Genomic DNA, 21,725 nt, shown 5'->3' on the forward strand with positions numbered 1-21,725 from the left:
ACGCATGCATGACCGGGAGACGAGTTGAGAAAGGAGGGGTGCTGCTGCGAAGCGGAGAAAAGTGACGTCAGGAAGTGTCGCGCAGTGATTGGCTGACCGGAGAAAGACCGCGCTGTGATAGGCCAGCTAGCAAAGACGTCAGAAAGTGTCGAGCTGGGATTGGCCGACCGGAGAAAGACCGCGCTGCGATAGGCCAAGTTAGCAAAGCCGCGTTAGGATTGGTGGATTGTCATCAGGAAGTAAACAGAGTAGCGAGGCTGGATATTGTGCGCATAATTATGAAGTGTTTTAAATGGCTGAGAGCGGCGTTTAAAAAAGAGAAGCGGGGATCGGATGAAGGGGAAGAAGCCCCGCCGGAGGGTACGCCGGCTCGTTACATGGCAGTGAATGTTGGGCTGCATACGATCCTTTGGATATCAGAGTGGAGTAAGATTACGGAAGGAAATGAGGAACTGACGTTCCCGAAGTACGGGACGTTCAGATTAGAGGTGTTACATCGATTAAAATCAGTCATGACCTCAATGAGACCCTTGCCTAGACCGACCCAGTTTGAAGCCCTTGATGCATGGATTAGGGCAGCGCATGAAAAAAATATGAACAGACGACAAGAAAGGGTGAAACGATCGGTAAGGGCAGTGCAGGATGCCAGGTGGGATGCGGATGCTAAAAGATGGAGAGTGCATAACATGGAAGTAAATAAACTGTACCCAGTGTTAGAGGTGCCCGGAAATAAAAGCCCCCTAGAAGAAGATGATGAGAGCGAAACAGAGGACAGCCTGATAAACAGATTATTGACAGACAGGCCACCCCCGTATAATAGAGCAGGGGGAGAGGTCGAGCATAGTGAAAGAGAAAAGGGGGGCAATGCAGGGGAGCATGGACCGCTTCCCAGTTCAGAGTGGGATCCAGAGGCAAAGAAAGAGCTGTCCCAGCCTAGTCAGGTGCAACAGGTAGTCGGGAGGTTTGTGGTACAAAGAGCGCCGGAAACGGAGTGCGCCACATCCTACGGATTACCAGCTGCACTACAGGTACCTGTTACCATAGGTCCTATAGTATCGATATATGACCCAGAGAGAGCAAGAGGGGAAGAACGGGTACGGAAGGACGGAGAAAGAGCAGAGACGGCAAGGAGGAACGATACGATCAATTCCCCAAGTCAGATGCCGATACCCAGAGAGTGGAGCACCCCGATGCACACAGCAGGGGATCCAGGAGGGGATCCTGGGGGCCCTAGATGGCCAGTGGATCTGAGGGGATCTGGACGAAAATCCTTTCAAGAGCTAAATGAGTACATGAAGAAGTGGGATGAGGCAGTGGAGGCTCACAAGAGCATCATAGCTGCAGAAGCTGAAAGGGAAAGTCAAGACAGCAGAGCTCGGACTCACTGCGGGGCTGGGGAGAGCAGCCCGGAGTGGGACTGGAGAGAGAGAGATAGTAGGGGAGTCACCCATTGGGCCCGGAGTGGAGATAGAACGGACCTGGAAAACGGGGGCCCCGGGAGTGGAGGGGTGGCGCGCCCAATACTCAGTGAAAGGGAGAGGAGAACGCAAGAGTACAGAAACAGCTTTAAGTGTACCCACTGTGTGCCCGGCACCAGAGAACTGAATGGGAGTTGTGAGAGGTCGCACCATAGTCCCTGTGATGACGGAAACGAGCGCAGCACAGGGAATATGGGGAACCAGGAAGGATCGTATCGGATACTGAGCGATACTAGGCAAAGGGAGAGTAGCGACCAGAGGGAAAATAACAGAGAGGAGTACGGTGAAAGGAGAGAAGCAGGAGAGAGTGGGCAGAGCAAGAGTGGGGGTAACAGGCCCGTGTTCCATCACCTTCCGAGATCGGATGGCCGAGCATGGGACCTGGAGAGATGGGAGCAAGGGAGAGCACTCATTAACTCTCCCGAGCCCAAACGTAGAGCTCGGAGTTGGGATGGTAGGGAGACCAGTGAGCCCCCTTCGAAAGACATATTGCGAGCTGAGATAAAAGCCAAGAGACTCGATGTCGCCAGCTTAAGGTCAGACCTGGATGACATGGTAGATGGTACCCTGCCTTTAGAAAGAATGGAAATGTATGAGCAGGATGAAATACTGTATATGGCAAAGGACATCACTCGAAAAGCGAGAGCAATCCATGAGAAGTTAGTCGAACTAGCAGGCAAATATATGGTGGACCTGTCAAGAACCAAAGCATTACAGGGTAACCACAGGCTACATTATACAGATCGAGACCTAGATGAGAGGAGAACGATCGGGCTGAAAACGCACATAAGGGAACTGATCACTGGAATAAGGACATGGAGGGCACTAGATAAGTGGGAAGAGAGGTGGTCCAAGAAAGGGACCGTCAGGAGAAGCACGCTTGGTACGACACCAGGAAGGCTGCAGGGAATAGAAGCATACCCTTTGCGTGAAGTCGCAAATGGGAATTATGTACATGTCCCTTGGAGTAGGGGAGATTTAGCTGCTTTTACCACCTCCTTCCCCAAATTGCGGGAAAGCCCAGTGGAGTGGTACAAGCAAGTTGAGAGATTTGTAAAAATCTCAAAGGTCCTATGGATAGATCTGAACACGCTGTTTGACATTGTAGTACCAGGAGATCTGTGGACAGCATGCAAGGTTAGCGCTGAGTGGCCCACAACGGAGCCGGAGAGAGATGCTAAGACTAATGGGCCGTCCGAGATTGTGATGGCAAAATTCGAGAGAGTGATGACTTGGCTGAAAGAGAAAGTGCCAATGCAAGACATAGATTGGGTCAAAATAGACCGAACCAGACAGGAACCCAAAGAGACAGTCCACGAATATTATGAGAGATTGCTGAAGGCGTTTAAACAGTATAGCGGCTTGGATGTAATGGATCCAAAAGACATAGGGCAATTTGTGTCCAAGTTCGTCCTGGGACTGAGACCGGATATTAGTTTAATGATTCAGCAACACTTGATTTGTTGGCAAAATAGACCCCTAGACGAAATACTGAGATATGCCAGGTACTGCTGTGATGAGATAGACTCCAAGGCTAAGAAACTAAAAGAAAAATTGATGGTGGTACAGATGCAGGCAGCAGGGAAGGGGGGACAGCAGCAACAGCAGCAAGGAACAGGTACAGGAGGAAAGAAGCAGTATAGTCAGAACAAGGGCAATGAGGAGAGTTCCACCTTTAGACCCAGAATAGACATAGCTGCCTTGAAGAAAACGACTAGGTGCCACCAGTGTAACGAGGTGGGGCATTGGAAACGCGAGTGTCCCTACAATGTAGAGATAGGAGAACAAGAGGAAGAGGAGGAAGAGGTCCAGAGAGCGCCTACGAGAGGGGTGACGCCATACCAGGGAAAGGTGCTCAAAGGGGGGGGGGCTCCTCCCCGAGCCCAGTTCCCGCAACCTCCCCGAGTAGGGAATATGGGTAAGACCTATAGACAGATGCCCCTGTTTGTAGAAGGAGAAGAGTGCTATTATGTGGACCCATTAACCGGACAGAGAGTGGAAAGAGAAGACTGCACCCTCGGGGCAGCCTTGGAGGTGGACCAGAGGGGACCCTATGTCGAAGCAGAAGTAGCAGGGTGCCCCACGACATTTCTGGTGGACACAGGAGCCACTAGGTCCACGATCAGATCAGCTGCAGTTCCAGACCTGCCCATGTCTGGAGAGACCATACAAGTGGTGGGGGTCGCAAACAGGAGAATAACCAGCCAATTGACAGAACCGGTACAGGTGAAAATAGGGAAGTACAGCGATGAGCACCAGTTTGTGGTTTGCGATTCAAGTCCTGTGTGTCTGCTAGGCAGAGACCTGTTGTGTAAATTGAATTGTACAATATACTGTACACCTCAGGGAGTGGAGGTATTGACCAATGATGATGACGCAGACTTCAAAGTTGCAAACTCAAGAATATGCGTGGAGCTGTACCCTACGTTGACAGTAGATGAGCTCCCCTGGGACTTGAGAGAGACAGTGGCACCAGAAGTATGGGACTTCACTGGGGAAGAGATTGGATTGGTCAAAGGGGTGGACCCAGTGAAAATTGTAGTGAAACCGCATGCTGAGTTCCCAAGAACACCCCAATATAAATTAACTCCAGAAACGATTGCAGGCATAAAACCCGTGATCGAGTCCATGATTAAACAGGGAATACTGAAAGAAATCGTGGGTAGTCCATGCAACTCCCCGATTATGGGTCTGCAGAAACCAAATGGGAAATTCCGGATAGTACAGGACCTTCGAAAGATTAATAACATAGTCGTTTCGTGTTGTCCAGTGGTACCGAATCCATCAGTGATACTGTTTCAGATTCCATTCCAAGCTGAGTGGTTCACTGTGATTGATCTTTGTCAGGCTTTCTTTTCGATCCCTCTGGACGAAGAAAGCCATTTTCTTTTCGCATTTAAGCTGGAAGGTCGCGTCCTAACATGGTGTCGTATTCCTCAGGGGTATACAGAGAGCCCATCGATCTTTAACCAGCTTTTGAAGAAAAATCTTGAAAGTCTAGTGCTGCCCCAGAAGTCAGTTCTGGTCCAGTACATAGACGACCTCCTCGTGGCGTCAGAAACAGAAGAAGCTTGCAGGGAGGACTCCATTGCTTTGTTAAATCACCTAGCTGCCAATGGGCACAAGGTGTCCCCGGGAAAGTTGCAGTACTGCCTGACAGAAGTGCAGTACTTGGGACACAGAATAGAGAAAGGCAAACGAAAGGTGTCACCAGACAGGATAGAGGCGATCATGAAAATGAATGCGCCTAAGACACAGAGAGAGGTCAGGATGTTCCTAGGGATGGTGGGTTATTGCCGACAGTGGATCGCGAACTTTTCACTGAAAGCAAAGCCCTTGCAAAAACTGACGCATAAGGAGGTGAGCGATCCGGTACCATGGGACAAAGACTGTTTGATGGCATTCCTACAGCTGCGAGAGGACCTGTGTCGTGCTCCGGCATTGGGAATGCCTGATTACAATAAACCATTTTTGCTTTACTGTTGTGAGAGAGAAGGTTGCGCGTTGTCTGTGTTAGTCCAAATCCATGGGAATGCCCGTAGACCAGTTGCTTATTTCTCGGCTACCTTAGACCCAGTAGCCGCAGCGTTGCCCGGATGTCTCAAATCCGTTGCTGCAACGGGTGTCAGCATTGAGAGATGTGAAAATATCGTCATGGGGCACCCGTTAGAGGTGTGTGTGCCCCATTCTGTTGAACTGTTGATGACCAGGACCAAAACACAGCATCTGACCAACAGCAGGCTCACGCGCTATGAGCAAGTTATTCTTGCTGCAGAGAATGTGACCCTCAGGAGATGCTCTGTTTTGAACCCTGCCACCTTGATGCCACTCCCAAATGATATCGAGGATGATGATGAATGTACAGACCATGACTGCCTCGATGTGACTGAACTATGCACCAAACCCAGACCCGACATCGTAGATGAGCCACTGACCGACCCAGACGAAATTTTCTTTGTCGATGGCTCATGTGTAAGAGACGAAGTTGGGCAGTTGAGAGCAGCTTACGCTGTTTGTACAATTACTGGAGTTGTGGAAGCTGGGTGCCTGGAAGGAGTACACTCCGCTCAGGTAGCCGAGATTATTGCCTTGACACGTGCTTGCTTGGCAAGCAATCAAATTCGAGTCACCATATACACCGACAGCCAATATGGTTATGGGGTGGTTCATGATTACGGGCAGTTATGGTCTCAAAGAGGGTTCATGACCTCTTCAGGCTCTCCCATTCGCAATGGAGAGTTTGTGCGCCTGTTGTTAGAGGCGTTGCAATGTCCAGCAGGTATCGCAGTTGTAAAGTGCACCGCACATACCAGAAATGAGGACTTCGTCTCGAAAGGCAATAGATATGCCGACGAAGTCGCGCGGTATTGCGCAGAACAAGGGTACTCTTTCACAGAGGTGGAAGTGGGTGGAATAAATGTAAGGACTGAATTAGCCATGATATTGGAAACTGTTGATACTTGGGACGAACTGGCAAACATGCAAGAAAATGCTCCTGATTTTGAAAAAGAAACATGGGAAAAGGCAGGATGTGTAGTGGGTGAGTCCCATTTTTGGGTCTCAGCAGACGGCAGAGCAGTGTTGCCCAATGAGATGGTGAGCCCAATGGCCAGACACATACATGGTCCCGTACACCTAGGGAGAGACGCTATGCTGAGAGTGTTTAGACAGACCTGGTACAATCCTAAGTTTAGAATAGCAGCAGAAGCAGTGTGCCAGCGTTGTGTGACCTGTCAGCAGTTGAACGTAGGGAAAAGAACACCAGTTGCACTGAGCCACATAGGAAGGTCTGGAGGTCCATTCAATCGAATGCAGATAGATTTCATTGAAATGCCGAGGTGCAACCGCCTCCGCTATGTCCTGGTGGTTGTTTGTGTATTCTCCAGATGGGTTGAGGCATACCCTACACGTAGGTGCGACACCCTCACAGTGGCCAAGTTACTGCTTAGGGAACTCATTCCGCGCTTCGGGTGCCGGCCTCTTTGGAATCAGATAGGGGAACGCATTTCAACAGCGAGCTTGTGAAGATGATTTGTGCGGCTCTGAACATAGATCAGAAATTGCATTGCAGTTACCGACCAGAAGCCTCAGGAATTGTGGAGCAGATCAATGGCACGATCAAAGCCAGAATTGCAAAAGTGTGTTCCTCAACGACCCTGAGTTGGCCTGACGCCCTGCCATTGGTCCTCATGAGCCTTCGTAGTACCCCAGACAGAAGACGGGGTTGTCACCACATGAGGTGTTAATGGGGAGAGCAATGAGGCTGCCATCTGTCCCAACTACTGCACTGTTAAATATCACAGATGATATGATCCTGGACTATTGTAAGGGGCTGTCTGACGCCATTCATTCTGTGTCCCTTCAGGTGCAGGCTGCCGAGGTTCCATCGTGCCAGGGCCCGTGCCATGACCTGTACCCTGGGGACTGGGTCCTGGTGAAAAAACATGTGAGAAGAAGCTGCTTGGATGTTCGTTGGCGTGGGCCCTTCCAGATCATCCTGATCGCGAATACGGCTGTAAAGGTGGGAGGCCTGCCCAATTGGATCCACGCGTCACATACGCGAAGGGTTCCAGCACCTCGGGAAGAAACAGCTCCTCTCTCGGATAGACGTCCAGCAGAGGACCGAGAAGCCATAGAGGGGGCTAGCCAAGCTGAAGAGGTGCCAGCGGAAGCAGGGAACGAGTCTGACCAAGCTGAGGACGGTCAGTACAACAGCGAAACAGACGACGCTACAGAAGGAGAAAGTAGCTGGGAGTACGAGTCAGACACTGACAGGTCTGACAGAGAGCGAGAACAGACAAGAAGGAGAAGGAGTAGAAGGGCACGTGGAGAAGCTAATTGGCCGCAAAGAAGGAGCTCTAGCCTGAGGTCAACTCCAGAGATAACCCTTCCTCCAATATCAGAAGACTCAGACCCGGAAGAAGGTGCTCAGGGCGCTGAAGCACCGGACCGAAGAAGGTCAAGAAGAGTGCGTGTGCCAAGCAGAAGATACTCCACCCCTGAGTGGACATATCTGGCGACAAATGTCTTTGAAACAGGAGACAGGGAGGATTCGAGCGGTGGTGGTGTCCAGTTCTGAGCCCATCGTCACCGTGGAAATACGACTGTTGGTACCCGGAGTCGAACAAGAAGGGTCACTAACATTCATGCTCCCCAGACCTCCCCGCCTCAGCAAGTTAAAACACATGTTTCTCTCAGAATTGCAATTCCCCGACTTTGGTACAACGATAACAGCCCATGAAGAGCACAATCTTCGTTTGGAAATACTGAACTTTGCTATCGAAGCTGCAGGCACAAACCTGATAGTAGATGCTTAAAGGACTTTGTAAATAAAGCGAGCAGAAAAAGAAGATTACCTAGCGCCCAGGAAGCAGAGAATATTAGGGAACTTCCCTTGAGTTGATGGAGAAGGGCTAGGGTTGTCTTTATTGAACTGTTAAAGGACTTTTGCGAAGAAGGTTGTCAGCTTCCAGTTGTGTGGATTCTAAAGACAAAAGGAGTAAAAAGAGACTGTAAAGGAACGAGAAGAAAGGAACTTTGTGCCAAGATAAGAGAGAGCTATATTGTCTGACGAAATGGAAGCCGGCACCCAGAACCGCAGAGCTAAATGTATAATAGGTACACTAATAGTAGGAGTGATAATATTAATAGCTTTAGTGGTAACAATTTCTTATGTAAAGGGACATGAGGAAGAGGCGAAGGTAACTGATGTGAAATCTGTAGAAACGCTTACACCCACTGTTGCTGGTGAGAAAAGGGAAAACACTCAAGAGAAAGCGTTATTAGCTGCAGAAGCCCGCAGGTTACACGTAGATGAGTCCCAAGGAGACTTTAGGTCAAATGCTTATGCTAAACTCTTATATGAATACGTGGATGCCATGGAGGTTAAGGACTGTTACGTCTGCATGCAGTTGCCGGCGTCTGTAGATGAAGGCATTAGATATCATCACCTCCCGCTGACATATGGCATTACATGTAGCTTATTGCTTAGTATATTTTATGGGAGAGATAGTTTTGAATACTATTTCTCCAACTATGATTCAGTGTTGCCAGAAGTCCCAAATTATAAGCAGATGAACAAATGGGACTACTGGAAGAGTGAAGACAGACTGGCCAAGTTCTTCATTCCTTGGATTACCTTAGATACTTCACATGCCCGTAGAAATAACCTGACATGCAAAGTGTCAGAAGTCGAGAAGAAGTTCATAGGGCAGGTGGATGATCGTTACAGGAGACAAAAGATTTTGAAAAAATCAGGACAATGGAAAACAGATTGGACCGAGGAAGAGAAGGCACACAAGAGAAAGGGTAGTAGTGGTCCAATAGCTTTAGATAAGACGCAGAAAGGAAAGCTATGTCTTCACCGAGCCAAAACGTATTACGAAAATGTATACGTGGGAGAAGTCAGCTGTGAACATGCTTTCAATATAGAGTACTATACTAAAGATTTCCTGAAGGGAATGCAAGTGATTCCAAATGTGTATTTTGTATGTGGAAGAAATGCCTACGTGAGACTACCTGACAACTGGTATGGATCATGTTACCTAGCAATTGTCTTCCCCAAAATATATCATGCACAAGACTTAGAGATCATCGAGGGCAAGACATCATCGAGGGGAAGGAGAGATATAGGAGATGCAGAAATGGTTGGAGATGTCTTTGGAGCTATGTTCCCTCTTTTGGGACTAATCCTTAATGATGTTAAAATTAGACGACTGGCAACAGTCGTCGACAGGTTGTCTGCCAGCACTGCTCAGTCCTTAATGCTGGTAGAAGGAGAGATGCAATCGATAAGGGCTATGGTTCTTCAGAACCGTCTTGCGTTAGACGTCCTACTAGCAAAAGAGGGCGGAGTCTGTAAGGCTTTGAAGGTCCAGGAATGTTGTACCTACATTCCAGACAATTCAAAGCCCCTTGAGAAAGTTATTAGGAACATAACTGATATTCACAAGGAGATCGAAGACTTGAGTAGAGAAAATGTTTGGGAAAAGGTGGGCCACGGAATGAGTGAAGTTGGAGGGTGGATCTCCACCTTAGGCAAAAGCTTTGTGTGGTATATACTAAAACCTATCATCATAATATTGATCTGTGGGATCATATTGTGGGGATTGGTGAGGGTATTCAAATGGTACAGAGCAAGAAGGTCAGAAAGGGCCCAAAGAGAGCAGCTGCAGAGATTGGCTGCCATACAAGATAATCAGTACAGGAGTCTGAGGGCTCTGGAAGCGCAGAGACAAGTTATGCTAGCAATAACTGCAGTTTAAATGTTAGTGATGACCCCGAGAGGTCATCAAAGGGGGGAACTGAGAGAGCGCAAACTGACCTAAATGTATGAGTGCATCACACTTACCCGTATTAAGCACAAATCATGAGGAGAAATGCCATGAGTGCTAGTAGTATCTGCAATTATATTCTGAATGTATAGATAATGTAGAGATTTAAGTAGAAATGGAACTAATACAGAAATGTGTGACACTATATGATTTTATTAGATGTGATTATTCCTGAATCCATGTCGTGTAGCTACTAAAATGTAAGATGGCATGTGGTTAAACGCAGAATGTGGTAGGCCTCAGGGCCAGAGCTAGAAGGGAAGGGGAAGGTGTTTCTTTCCACGACATAGATTGAACTAATGTTTTGGTCATTGCATTAATGGGCCATGATTTATAGATGTGTTTACTGAATAATAGAATAAGAGTATTAACATGCTTTAATTAAATGAAGAAGTTGAATGCTATAATCATTATGAGAAATGTAGTAGGCCTGAAATGTTTTAACATTGATTTACACGTATTGGTCTGGGCCGAGAAATGTTGCGAACCTTTTTGGAAGTCTATGAGAGTTGGGTTCTTGGCTGCAGATGTCTGTCTGCAAGAGAGAAGGGAGGATCCGATTATAAATAATATGAATAGAGGTCTGTTTAGTAGACGGCCCAGACATGGAGGAGGGTTCCGGAATGTTTTAAGGGGTATCAGCGGGCCGGAGAAGAGTCTGAGAAGCAAGGTCAACTCCAACGTATGAGGCCCAATACAAAGCAGCATGGAAAAAGCCAGAAGCTACACCACGTGAGGGGCGTCTCACGAGGGGCGTCTCAAATGTTGTTGACTGTTTTGTATTAGGGACAGCACCCCTGGGTGGAGTTAGAGCAGATGCCTGAGGACCCTTTAGAGAGCGGATGGGTAGGCAGAGAGGGGTCATGACTGGAGAACTATAGGTTTTCACCAAGAGACTAAGAGTGAGTGACTTCCCTTGGGGGTCATTCACTGCTGACACCTTTTGTTAGGTTGAGACTTGGTTAAGTAGGGATACCATCTAGAGCAGGGTAGGGACAGCCTAACCTGTGTGTTTCCTCCAACTTAAATGAAGGAGAGATCTCAATATGCGTCAATGCTGATAGCTTTATTATTCTTAGAACTTGTGCTGGTAATTTCCGTTGCTCGTCTGAGGGCTTTCAGAGAGCACATGTATGTAGTTGGACCTGTGTATCTCGTGAATCTCATTCTGAGATGCCTGTATTTGCAGCTTATCCTAACCTTACAATAAACTTTTGAAAGCTAGAAGTTGTTTGTGATCTTTTGGAGCGAGGTCCTTTATTGGGTGAACTAACTTGGTAAGAGATGCACTTTCTTCCCTCAATGACAGGCAACAAAGGTTCAGTCGACCAGATCGAGGTTTAGATCAATAGTGATAAGGTATCGATCAAAATCTCGCCCTTCCAATGGCATTTGCTTGGTTGGTTCTGTCGATTGTCGTTTGCTGTTCCCTGTGTCGGCGGATGGATGCTTCTGTTTTCTTCAATGTTATAAGTGCTCCCCCTTCTCGACTTCTGTGGTAATTTGTTGCGTTGATGGAGGCGACGTGATGCATTTTCTTGTCTTGCGTGTTGGCAATATCGTGTCTGGAGAGAGGCATAGCAGAGTTAGTCCGAGTCCGGTGAGTTCGAGATGGATGAGCGCAGATGGTTCCCATTGTGTGTGTGTTGAGTAAACAAGCATTGCTCGGAGACCATGATGTGTGTCACCCTGCAGGTATGGTTGATGCTATGCCTCCGCAGCCCAGCTCCTTAAGAAAGGTCTGAAACTGGTTCCGCTTGCTGAAGAATGTTAAAACTTCTAATAATGCTCTCTTCATGCAGCGGGTGGAGGAAGAAACCCTTGTCAAAAACAGCAGTGCCTGCAAAGATTACCTCATCGAGGCCATGAAATACCACTTGCTTCCAAATGACCAGCGCACATTAATGAAGAGCGCGCGGACGAGGCTGAGGACTCCTGTCAGCCACCCCAAGGTACGTCATGCACCTCCGTGTTTGTGGTCCTCCGGGTATCACGTTCCTATGCATCTCCACTGAACATCAGAAGCGATCTGAACGCTAACACCTCTCTCGGCCGCATGAGTGAACTCTGGAAACAGCTGCACAATAAATGGGGGCATTCGCAAACCCTCATTGAAATCGTAACCTGAGCCTGCAGTCAGGTTTAGGACTGTTGGCTATACCTAGGAACATACAGTTACTAGCGGCAGGCATATATTTTTGGAAATACGGTGATAAAAAAAAAAATCATAATACACTACGGAAGAAAACTGCCTTTATTCACATATAAAACTCCTTATCTGGTGCCTAAACGTTGCCCCACCAGGCCCATAAAGCCTTTGCCTTTTTACACAATGTTGTAAAAGGCTAAAAAATAATCCATATACTCACCTTATTAGCAGAGAGAAAAAAATCATTCTTTGAGTTAGAATGTTTTGTTTTAATTTCAGAATTCCACATTTCAATTCAGACTTTCACATTACACCTATTGATAACATATTTAGACAGAAGGCTATGCCTCAGACCTTGCATTTTTCCATTCTATCTTAACTATGAGTTTTGTCTAAACCTTAGACGAAGCAAGTTTCCCACTAGAAAACATGCTCTTTTTTCACCAGTGGTGCAACCAACTTTCTGAAAATAATATTTATCGATGTACAGTGCTTTAAATGAGGTGGTACTGTCCGGTACTGAGTACCGGCAGTATCAGCATTTCTCAAGAAAATGTAATACTTTACATTTTAGAGCACTGGCACTCCTCAGAAACAAGCGGGTACTCTGGTACAGAGTATTTGCACTTCTGTTTTTTCCATTTCAAGCACTGTCTATGTGTACATTATGAAGCTTGCTGTCACCAAGCAAGCCTGGCAAATTTGAGTTTTATGAGATTCGCATCTGTGTCTAATTCTGATCGAAGAAGAGAAGATTTGAGTGAGGTTTCCCTGTATTCATTGTTTAACATTGAGAAGTGCCAGGGAATAGTTTGATCTTCGCAGAGTCCACCTCAGGAGTTGTGAGCAGCGAGTGATTCATTCACAGGGACGCGTCTGTGACATGAGTGGGCGTGAGAGAGACAGACCCAGGAGGACTCGAGCATCTCAATGACCAGCACTGCTGATGATCCCCTCGGACCTCTGGCACTGGTCGGAGTGACTCATCTTCCAGCAGAACTGACTCCAGTGCTAGAGTGATATTTATGCGTGAGACACAGCAATGCTGGCAGATACAGAAGCACAGCAGATGATTGCTTCAGTCATAATTATTGATTCTTTAAAGATCCATGCCCGTCATTTAATTGACATCCATGTTCTCCTATCATATGAGTCACTAACTTCCTGAGTGTACGAAAATGGATTGCTTATGTTCTTTTCTAAATGTGAAATATTTAGCTATTGAGCAAGGCCCTAAAAGCATAAAACGTCATCTGAGACACTCATATGCCATGTTGCTGTCAGGACAATTTTACGATGAGCCATAGTATAATGATGTCTTAAGTAGGCATGTCCGGTTGTGTTGCAAGTGAAATGAACATCTATCCACCTGGAGCCACATTACAGATGGAGTGTCCTGTCGCGCGGCGCAGCATTAAGTGTGGGCGCTGGGCACAGTGCGCCATATCAAAGCAATTGTGCTGTTCCCTGGTGCAGGCAATTCTAGGCAGCAAGTGGGCCTCCTTTTAAAAGAGGGCCAGAGATCCTCCTACAGGCTGGTAAAATGAGTAACTACAGTCACCTCCTCTCCTCCAAGGGCTGTCATTGACTGATTTGGGGGAAACCCTCACAGCGAATGAGCAGACACACCCAAAAAACAAAGGGCCTAATTATGACTTTGGCGGTGTGGGAGCGGGCTGCCATGCCACACACCCCAAGGTTGACCACCACCCACCCAATTACGAGTTTCCTTGTCTGATAGACGGTGCTTTGGCGTTCCATCAGCAGTGCAGTTCTAAGACCCATATGTGAGCCTTAGACCTGCAGTGCCAAAAGAGTGCCAAAGCCCGTTCCTGCGCGGCAAGGACTGTAGAGTCCATGCCGTACAGGAACAGCGGTGCATGCACACAGGGTTGCACAACATGTGCCCAGCTGCATGCACCCCCATGCACAGGGGCATCAGGGGGAACTGTAGGGCCCCCTTACTTTCCTGTCTGCCACACTTTTCATGGCAGGCTCACTGCCATGAAAAGTGTGGAGGTCTGAAAAGTCATAATATGCTTGGTGGTGCTGCAGCGGCACTGCCTCAGTGTTGCTGCCCCAGACCACTGCGCCACCACTGTAGTGTACTTCCTATATTCCCAATAGGCTCTGCGCATTGAAATAACATATCCTAAAGATATGACGTAGGACTTAGGTCAGTAGGTCTCTATCGAATATATTAAACTTTTTTTTTGCGAGTGCCAGCTAGCTCAGAGGTCACTAGAAACTTTCTCGAATTCACAAGAAGGGATTTGTTCCTGACAACCGCATAAACATGACAAATTTGTTTCCCTAGGACTGGAAAATATCTTCAGAGTCATAGAAACAATAGATAACTATTTTACTCAGTCAATCATGCATGCTTCGTTTCTACAGAGTTGCAGAGAAATAGAGAGACGTGTGTTTTTAATAAAAGGTTTATTGAACAGTCTTCTTTCCCATGCAAGAGAGGTGAACTGCTACAATCGCTAGACAGAATAAAAAGTATAATGCGTACAGCGAGAATAGTATTATGAAATAATACTGTAATAGCATTGAATGGTTTCCAAGCCATAAAAATACATACATAAATAACAAAGACTAAAATACTCAACTGGTGCTTCTAAAATACGTCTACCCCAATGTACCTAACCTAAGTCTACTACAAGGGAAGAAGTAAGTATGGTCTTTAGCATAGGTTTATTTTTTTCCAAGAATCTACCAAAGGTTTCTCTAAGTTCTAATCAGCACCATACCTTTAGAATGAAGGAGGTCTGGTATCTCTGTCACGGGACTCGATTTCCCAACACTCCGCAAGGGGAGTCAGAAACACTGGAGCTGGATTTCTCAGCAGAGGAGGGCTGCTTCCTGATCAGTGCGTCAGCTGGAGAGTCTGCTTCCTTCGGCACTTGCTGTAGCGAGCTGCTTCGGGCAAGTAGGTCGTCGAACTTCTCTGAACCACCCTGCTTTGCCATAGCAAGTGAAGGTATATTTATACCTTGATGGTGTTTACGAATGCCATGTTTCACGTAAAGTCGGGCATATGGACGTCATGAATGAACCCCTAAGTTGTTCATTGTAAAACTGAGTTATTGGAGAAATCAATATTCAAGCAAGGGGAAGTCCCTAACGGCTTAAGCTGGTTTTCCAAGAAATCGTTGTGATGTTTGGTGAATGGATGGAAGTAGCCATGCCTGTATTTGGGTTGCATAGGCTATGCCTAAATAAGGGCTTGATTTCTATGCCTATATAAGGGCAACATGGATTGTACCGATATAAGGGCATGAAGCAAGGAAATCCATTCGGAATCTAAAACGCCATACGCAGATCCTCGGCAGTCCCATGGCGGTCCGCTCACCAATGTTATAATACAGCAGTCCGACCGCCATTGCGCCACCAAGAGTTTGGTGATCCACAGACCGCCAAACTCATAATCAAGCCCATAGTCTTTGACATCACTAAAAGAGCAATATAGAAAAAAGTTAATGTACATACTTCAGAAAGGATTGTTTTTGTTTCCAAGCAAAACGAAAACTTTTTTAAACTGAACTAGTGATTTGCAAATTAATCAGGGAACTATATCCACACTGTTATGTTGCAGAGAAATGTGGGGAACCACAAGAGTACTTGTACTATTCTGGCGTGCATGAGACCAGCTGGATGTGTTCTTTATTAAACTTAGGACGGAGGTGACCCCACAGATGTAGAATACTAGAGCAAAACATGATCTGACCATAACCTCCTTGGCTGCAAATGGTAATGTCTCAAATACACTTATGGAGTAAAGATGGTGAAGTTGGTGCTGACTAGGTAAATGTCAGATTTCGAGAGCAGCATTCGGGAATTGAAGAGATCGGGGATACTGGACGATAGCCTATATAGCACGCAGCAAGATGGGGGTGGTACTTTTGGATGGGCTCAGAACATTGAGGTAAAGGGATTACATGGCTAGTCAGCAAGAGGAGGGAAATAGGGCGGCTCACTTGCTGGCTCGTTACTCCACACTGAAGAAGAAAGCAAGCCAATATGTGCAATCAGATCCCCCTATGAAACCCTACTGTACATGCACTTGGTAATAAACATTAAATAATGCTTTTGAGACCTATTAAAGAAAGTTATACTCCATCCGAAAGGACAGTGAACCAGTAGGCCTAGAGCCGTACCTTGGGGGCATCCTGCTGTCAATGCTGTTGGGAGATATAGGGTAAGCCTGTACGCCCCTCTATCACTGGAAGAGAACATAACAACAATTGAACAGTTAGGGGGAGGACACAAAGTGTGGAAGGTTAGCCTCCTGAATTTTATAGTATTTAGAAGGAGCAGCCGGCCCCTAGGCTACTGAGTTTGTAGGAATATTCCTTAGACACGTATGCCTTAACGGAATCTACTTGTATGGCAACAATAGTAGTGCGAAGCACAACCAAAGTTGGCAGGGTATGCCCAAACGTGGGTCCCTTGCTCACTTTGCCACTGGATTCAAGCAAGCCTGGCTGATGACGGCTAATTAGCCAGAAACTGGTCCCAGGATGCTTGTTTCCGGTCCAGGGAAGACATGGCTTGGCAGTTCGGGCTGGACTATTCCCATGAGGCACAGGGTCAGAGTGATTTGCATATGGCCATGTCTGAACTGGGATGGCGGAGTGAGCTAAAGAATGATGATGGATTAAACCCAGATCAGTTGACTCGGGGTGAGTGCTTGCATTAGTTCAACACTCCGTCCATCATCCCCTTTGGTATTGCTTTGTTCGCCCTAATTTGCAGGGTGTGCCCAGACGTGGATCCCTTGCTCACGTTGCCACTGGATTCAAGCTAGCCTGGTTGATGATGGCTGATTAGCCAGAAACCAGTCCCAGGATTCTTGTTTTCGGTCCAGGAAAGACATGGCTTGGTAGTAAGGGCTGGACTGTTCCCATGAGGCACAGGGTCAGACTGATTTGCATATGGCCATGTCTGAACTGGGGTGGCGGAGTGATATAAAGAATGATGATGGATTAAACCCAGATCAGTTGACTTGGGGTGAGTGCTTGCATTGTTCAACACTCAGTCCATCATCCCCTTTGGGCTAACAATAGTAGTGCTATTTGAAGAAGGAAGGGACCCTTCGGTCGTTAAATCCTATAGACCACTCTCATTGCTCAATTCGGAATACAGATCCTAGCAAAAGGAGTAGCAAAAGGGATTTATCCCAGGCCAGAACTCTCAAAGAAATCAGAGACGTCTCATGATATTAGATAGGGTGCCCCACGCATTTCCCCTTTCAGAAGTGCCCTTTGATACTGTGGATTGGCCTTTCATGTTTGCTGTGCTCCATAGGAAGGGTCTGGGAACAGCTATCATTAAGTGGTTATTGCTGCTGTATGGAAACCCCATGGCCAGAGTCAGTATAGGGCAGATCTTCTCATGTTTGGTGCATATTAAATAGGGTACCCGGCAGGGGGGTCTACTCTCCCCCTTGCTGTTTCGACTAGTGGCGGAAACCCTGGTTTGTGCTCTGCGGCAGCGAGCGGGGGACCTATGCATTTTAATGGCACCAGGTATGCACATAATCTCTTGGTTTGCTGACAACACCCTATTGTTTTTGAAGGGGACCCTTGTAGAACCTATCAGCTATTAAGGAGATGCTTGATACTTTTAGATTGTGTCCTGGCCTGAGGGTAAACTGGTCAAAACACTATATGTTTCTGATCTTCCTGGCTGGTGGCTCATCGGCCCCACTGTTTGTAACTTCCCCTTGACCTGGAAGACTGATTCCTTTAGATTCTTAGTTATACAGGTGCATCGTTTTGAGGATGTCCTGGCTTCTGGAACTTTGGGAGGGCAAACTCCAGTATTGAGTTACCAACCTTCTTTGGACTAGTCCCAAGGACAAAATAAACATGACAACTTGTTGTCCTGGTCCTCGTACTTTAGGAATTCCACACCTAGGCACTAAGACCAGGAGAACCTGAACATTGAACATTTTAGTCCCAACTGGGGAGTATAGTCTGACAAAGAACATCTCGGAGCTCGATTGGTAACACGTCCGAACCTGATTGTGGAAAAAAATCAATCTAACAATGGAGTCGATGCCCCTGCGCATTACCAGTCATAGGCGGAGTCACTACAAATTATGGCTTGAAAGACTTCAAAGAAAAACAAGTTGCACACATCATAGCCAAACACTAGATGGCAGAAGTATGCACAATACAGCTACAAATGCCACGAACATTGTTATCAATGCTTGAGCTTCTTGAAATATATAGTAAAATCCATATGGGATGTAAAAGAGCTGTCATTCATCTCATTCAGTTATAAATAAAAACATAAAGCTGAATATTGAAACCTGTATATAGGACTATAATAACCAGAAGGTTTGTAAATACCCAACTGGTTTCACACTTAAAACAAAAACGCACATGTGCTATAGAGTTAGCGCATTAATGACATAGAACAACAGAATGCCATGTGTGATGCATACAGCGCGGTATGTAAGCAATGATCAGTCTTTTAATTTACAAAACAGAGATGATAGCAAAGAATGAAAGTACACATAGGAAAAAACAAATTGTTAATCATTCATATATACAATAAATGTTGTAGAAATAAAAACTCACTAAGAAAATGTTACGAAACAGAGTTAATCTTCCTTTTAGATCCAGTGAGCACCGCACCAAGAAAGCAAATTCTTGGATATAAATAAAGCATAGTGCAACAGCCTGAGGGATCACAAGCCATATGCAAAGGAGCATTTTGAAATGTATGAACTACCAACAGAGTCCAGATTATAATTAAATACAAAGCTGCATATAGTTAGTTCGACTCTGGAGGACAGAGATCACTCACTTCAAAAACACTGTGACAGACTTACCTTGTTTCCTCTCCTTATTCAGAATTCATTACTTGCACATAAAATCCTCTGTCAAGTGATGCCACAATTTTTCCTGGGTTTCATACATTTGTCAATGAAAGATTAAAGTCATTTTTCAGGTGTAGTAAGCTTCAATCAATCAATCAATCAATCAGGGGGTTATAAAGCGTGCGAGGCGCTGTGGGGGTGAAGGGGGGTGCAGCTCCGGTTAGGGTGAAGAGCCAGGTCTTGAGGTTCTTCCTGAAGGTGTGCAGGGTAGGAGAGCGTCTGATTCTCACCGGGAGCTCGTTCCAGGTCTTGGCTGCGATGTAGGAGAAGGCTCTTCCGCCTGCCCTGTTTCTGCAGATTTGTGGCGTTTCTGCCAGGACGAGGTCGGCGGAGGGGAGGTTCCTCTTGTGTACGTGGAAGGAGACTCTCTCGTTGAGGTATTTGGGTCCGATTTTGTGTAGGGATTTGTAGATGTTGGTGAGGAGTTTGAAGGTGACTCTCTTCTCGACGGGGAGCCAGTGGAGGTCTCGTAGGTGTTGGGCCATGTGTTCATGCCGTGGAGTCCCGAGGACGAGTCTGGCTGCTGCTCTCTGGATTGTTTGGAGCTTGTGTAGAAGAGTTCTGTTTATTCGGGCGTAGAGGGCGTTGCCGTAGTCCAGTGTGCTGGTTATGAGTGCGTGGGTGATGGTCCTCCTGCATTCGGGGGGTATCCATTTGAAGGTCTTGCGGCAGTTGAAACTGGTGGAGGTGACGGAGTTGATCTGGTGGGTCATGGTGAGGGAGGAGTCGAGGATAATGCTGAGGTTTCGTGCGTGGTCTGTCGGGGTGGGTGGGTTTCCGAGGGCGGAGGGCCACCATGTGTTGTCCCAGGCAGAGGTGGAGGGTCCGAGGATGAGGATCTCAGTCTTCTCCGAGTTGAGCTTTAGGCAGCTATCTTTCATCCAGGATGCAACGTCCTTTATTCCTTCCTGAAAGCAGAGTCTGGTGTCTTCGGGGTTTTTCGTGAGGGAAAGGATGAGCTGGGTGTCGTCGGCGTAGGATACTATGCTGAGCCTATGCTGTCTGGCGATGGCAGCGAGGGGGGCCAAGTAGATATTGAAAAGCGTGGGGCTGAGCGATGGTCCTTGAGGTACTCCGCAGTTGATCTCTGTGGGTTCGGAGAGGAAGGGGGGAGTCTGATCCTCTGGGTTCTGCTGGAGAGAAAGGATTGGATCCAGTTAAGGACAGTTCCTGTATTCCCGTGTAGTGAAGTCTGGCTGTTAGAGTGCAATGTGAGATGGTGTTGAAGGCTGCGGAGAGGTCTAGCAGGATGAGGGCCGCAGTGTGTCCCTGGTCGAGTAGCATGTGAATGTCATCAGTGGCGGGTAGGAGGGCGGTCTCAGTGCTGTGGTTGCTGCGAAATCCAGACTGGGAGGGGTCTAGGTCTAGGTCCATGAAGGCGGTCCGCTGAGCGTTTACGAGTCTCTCTGTGACTTTGGCCACGAAGGGGAGGAGAGAGATGGGCCGGTAGTTTTTCAGGTCCGTCGAGACGGCCGTGGGTTTCTTGAAGAGGGGTTTAACCTCTGCCTGCTTCCAATCGTCTGTGAAGGTGCCGGACTTGAAGGAAGCATTGATGGTCCGTCCTAGTTCGGGTGCGATGGCGGCAGCAGCCCTGTGGTAGATGTGCAGTGGGCAGAGCTCCGTGGGGGCTCTTGGGTGGGTGTTTTTCATGGTTTCGTGACGTGTTCTATGCTGGCGGGATTCCAGGTCATGACGGTTGGCTTGTTAACGGCAGTGGGGAGAGGGGTGGTGTCCAGCGTGTGTTCTCTGAAGTTGTCGTAGAGGGCCTTTATCTTCAGATGGAAGTAGGAGCTGAGCTTGTTGCAGAGTTTCTGGGACGGTGTGACGCCCGTGGCTTCACTGGGAGGTTTGGCGAAAGGCTGTATGACGTTGAACACTTCTTTGGCATTGGTTGCGTTGGTGTGGATAATGTTCCTGATGAAGGTCCATTGGTGTCTCTTATACGCTGGTGGTATTCCTTCAGGGTACTCCTGTGCTTGTTCAGTGCTTCCGTGGTTTCCCGGTTTTGCCAGGTTTTCTCGAGGCATCTACATGAGCGTCTGGCTTCTTGTAGTTCTGTGGTGAACCAGGCTGCCTTCAGGGGGCGTTGCTTGGCGGGGTGGCGGAGGGGTGCGAGCTTGTCGGTGCAGCAGGAGATCCAGCTGTGAAGTTCTTTGGCTGCGGAGTTGGCGTCGGTCGTGGCGCGGGGGGGTCTAGGAGAAGGGTGGTATTGAGGTGATCCTCTGTGATCTTGCTTCAATTCCTTCGTGGCGGGACGGGTTTAGGTGCGGTGGTGGTGTTAAAGGTGAAGTGTACGCAGTGGTGGTTCGTCCAGAGGGGCTCGGTGGTGAAGCTGAAGCGGATGTTTCTCCCTCCTGCAAAGATGGGGTCGAGGGTGTGTCCTGCTCTGTGAGTGGGAGTGTCGAGAAGCTGCTTCAGTCTGAGGTTGTCAAGGAGGTGGTGGATTCAGGGTCGCTGCGGTTGTCAAAGTGGAAGTGGAGGTGTTCTGTGTTGGAGTGGGGGTCGCTCGTGCTGGAGGTGGAGAGTCGGAGGGAGGTATTGTGTGTGATGGCCAGTCCTCCTCCTGGGCGGTGGGGGCGGTCCTTCCTCTGGATCTTGTAACCGTCGGGGATGGCGGTGGCGATGTTGGGGCCAGAGGTGGCATTAGTCCAGGTTTCCGTGAAGAAGGCGACGTTGGGCGCAATGGTGTTGATCAGGTCCCAGATCTCTACAGTGTGTTTGAGTAGGGAGCGCACGTTGAGGAGGATGCATGTCAGGGCTCCGGTGCTGCGTGCATCTGGTGGGCCTTCGCCGGGTCGAGGGGGCGTTGTCGATGGTAAAGGATCTTCGGCAGTATTTGCATGGGTGGTGTTCGGTGTCGACCTTTGGCA

At 47.7% G+C, this 21,725-nt stretch overlaps 1 protein-coding gene across 1 annotated transcript in view; it reads left to right on the top strand.

The window, feature by feature from the left end:
• Positions 1-21,725, top strand: part of KLHL2 (kelch like family member 2) — a 513,313-nt gene that overhangs the window by 382,639 nt on the left and 108,949 nt on the right. Inside the window, exon 8 of the mRNA XM_078677021.1 lies at positions 11,614-11,763. Coding sequence (XP_078533147.1) covers positions 11,614-11,763 — 150 coding nt within the window. The remainder of the gene's footprint in view (positions 1-11,613; positions 11,764-21,725) is intronic.

Source organism: Lissotriton helveticus, chromosome 2_1 (assembly GCF_964261635.1).
Source record: "Lissotriton helveticus chromosome 2_1, aLisHel1.1, whole genome shotgun sequence".
NCBI lineage: Eukaryota > Metazoa > Chordata > Amphibia > Caudata > Salamandridae > Lissotriton > Lissotriton helveticus.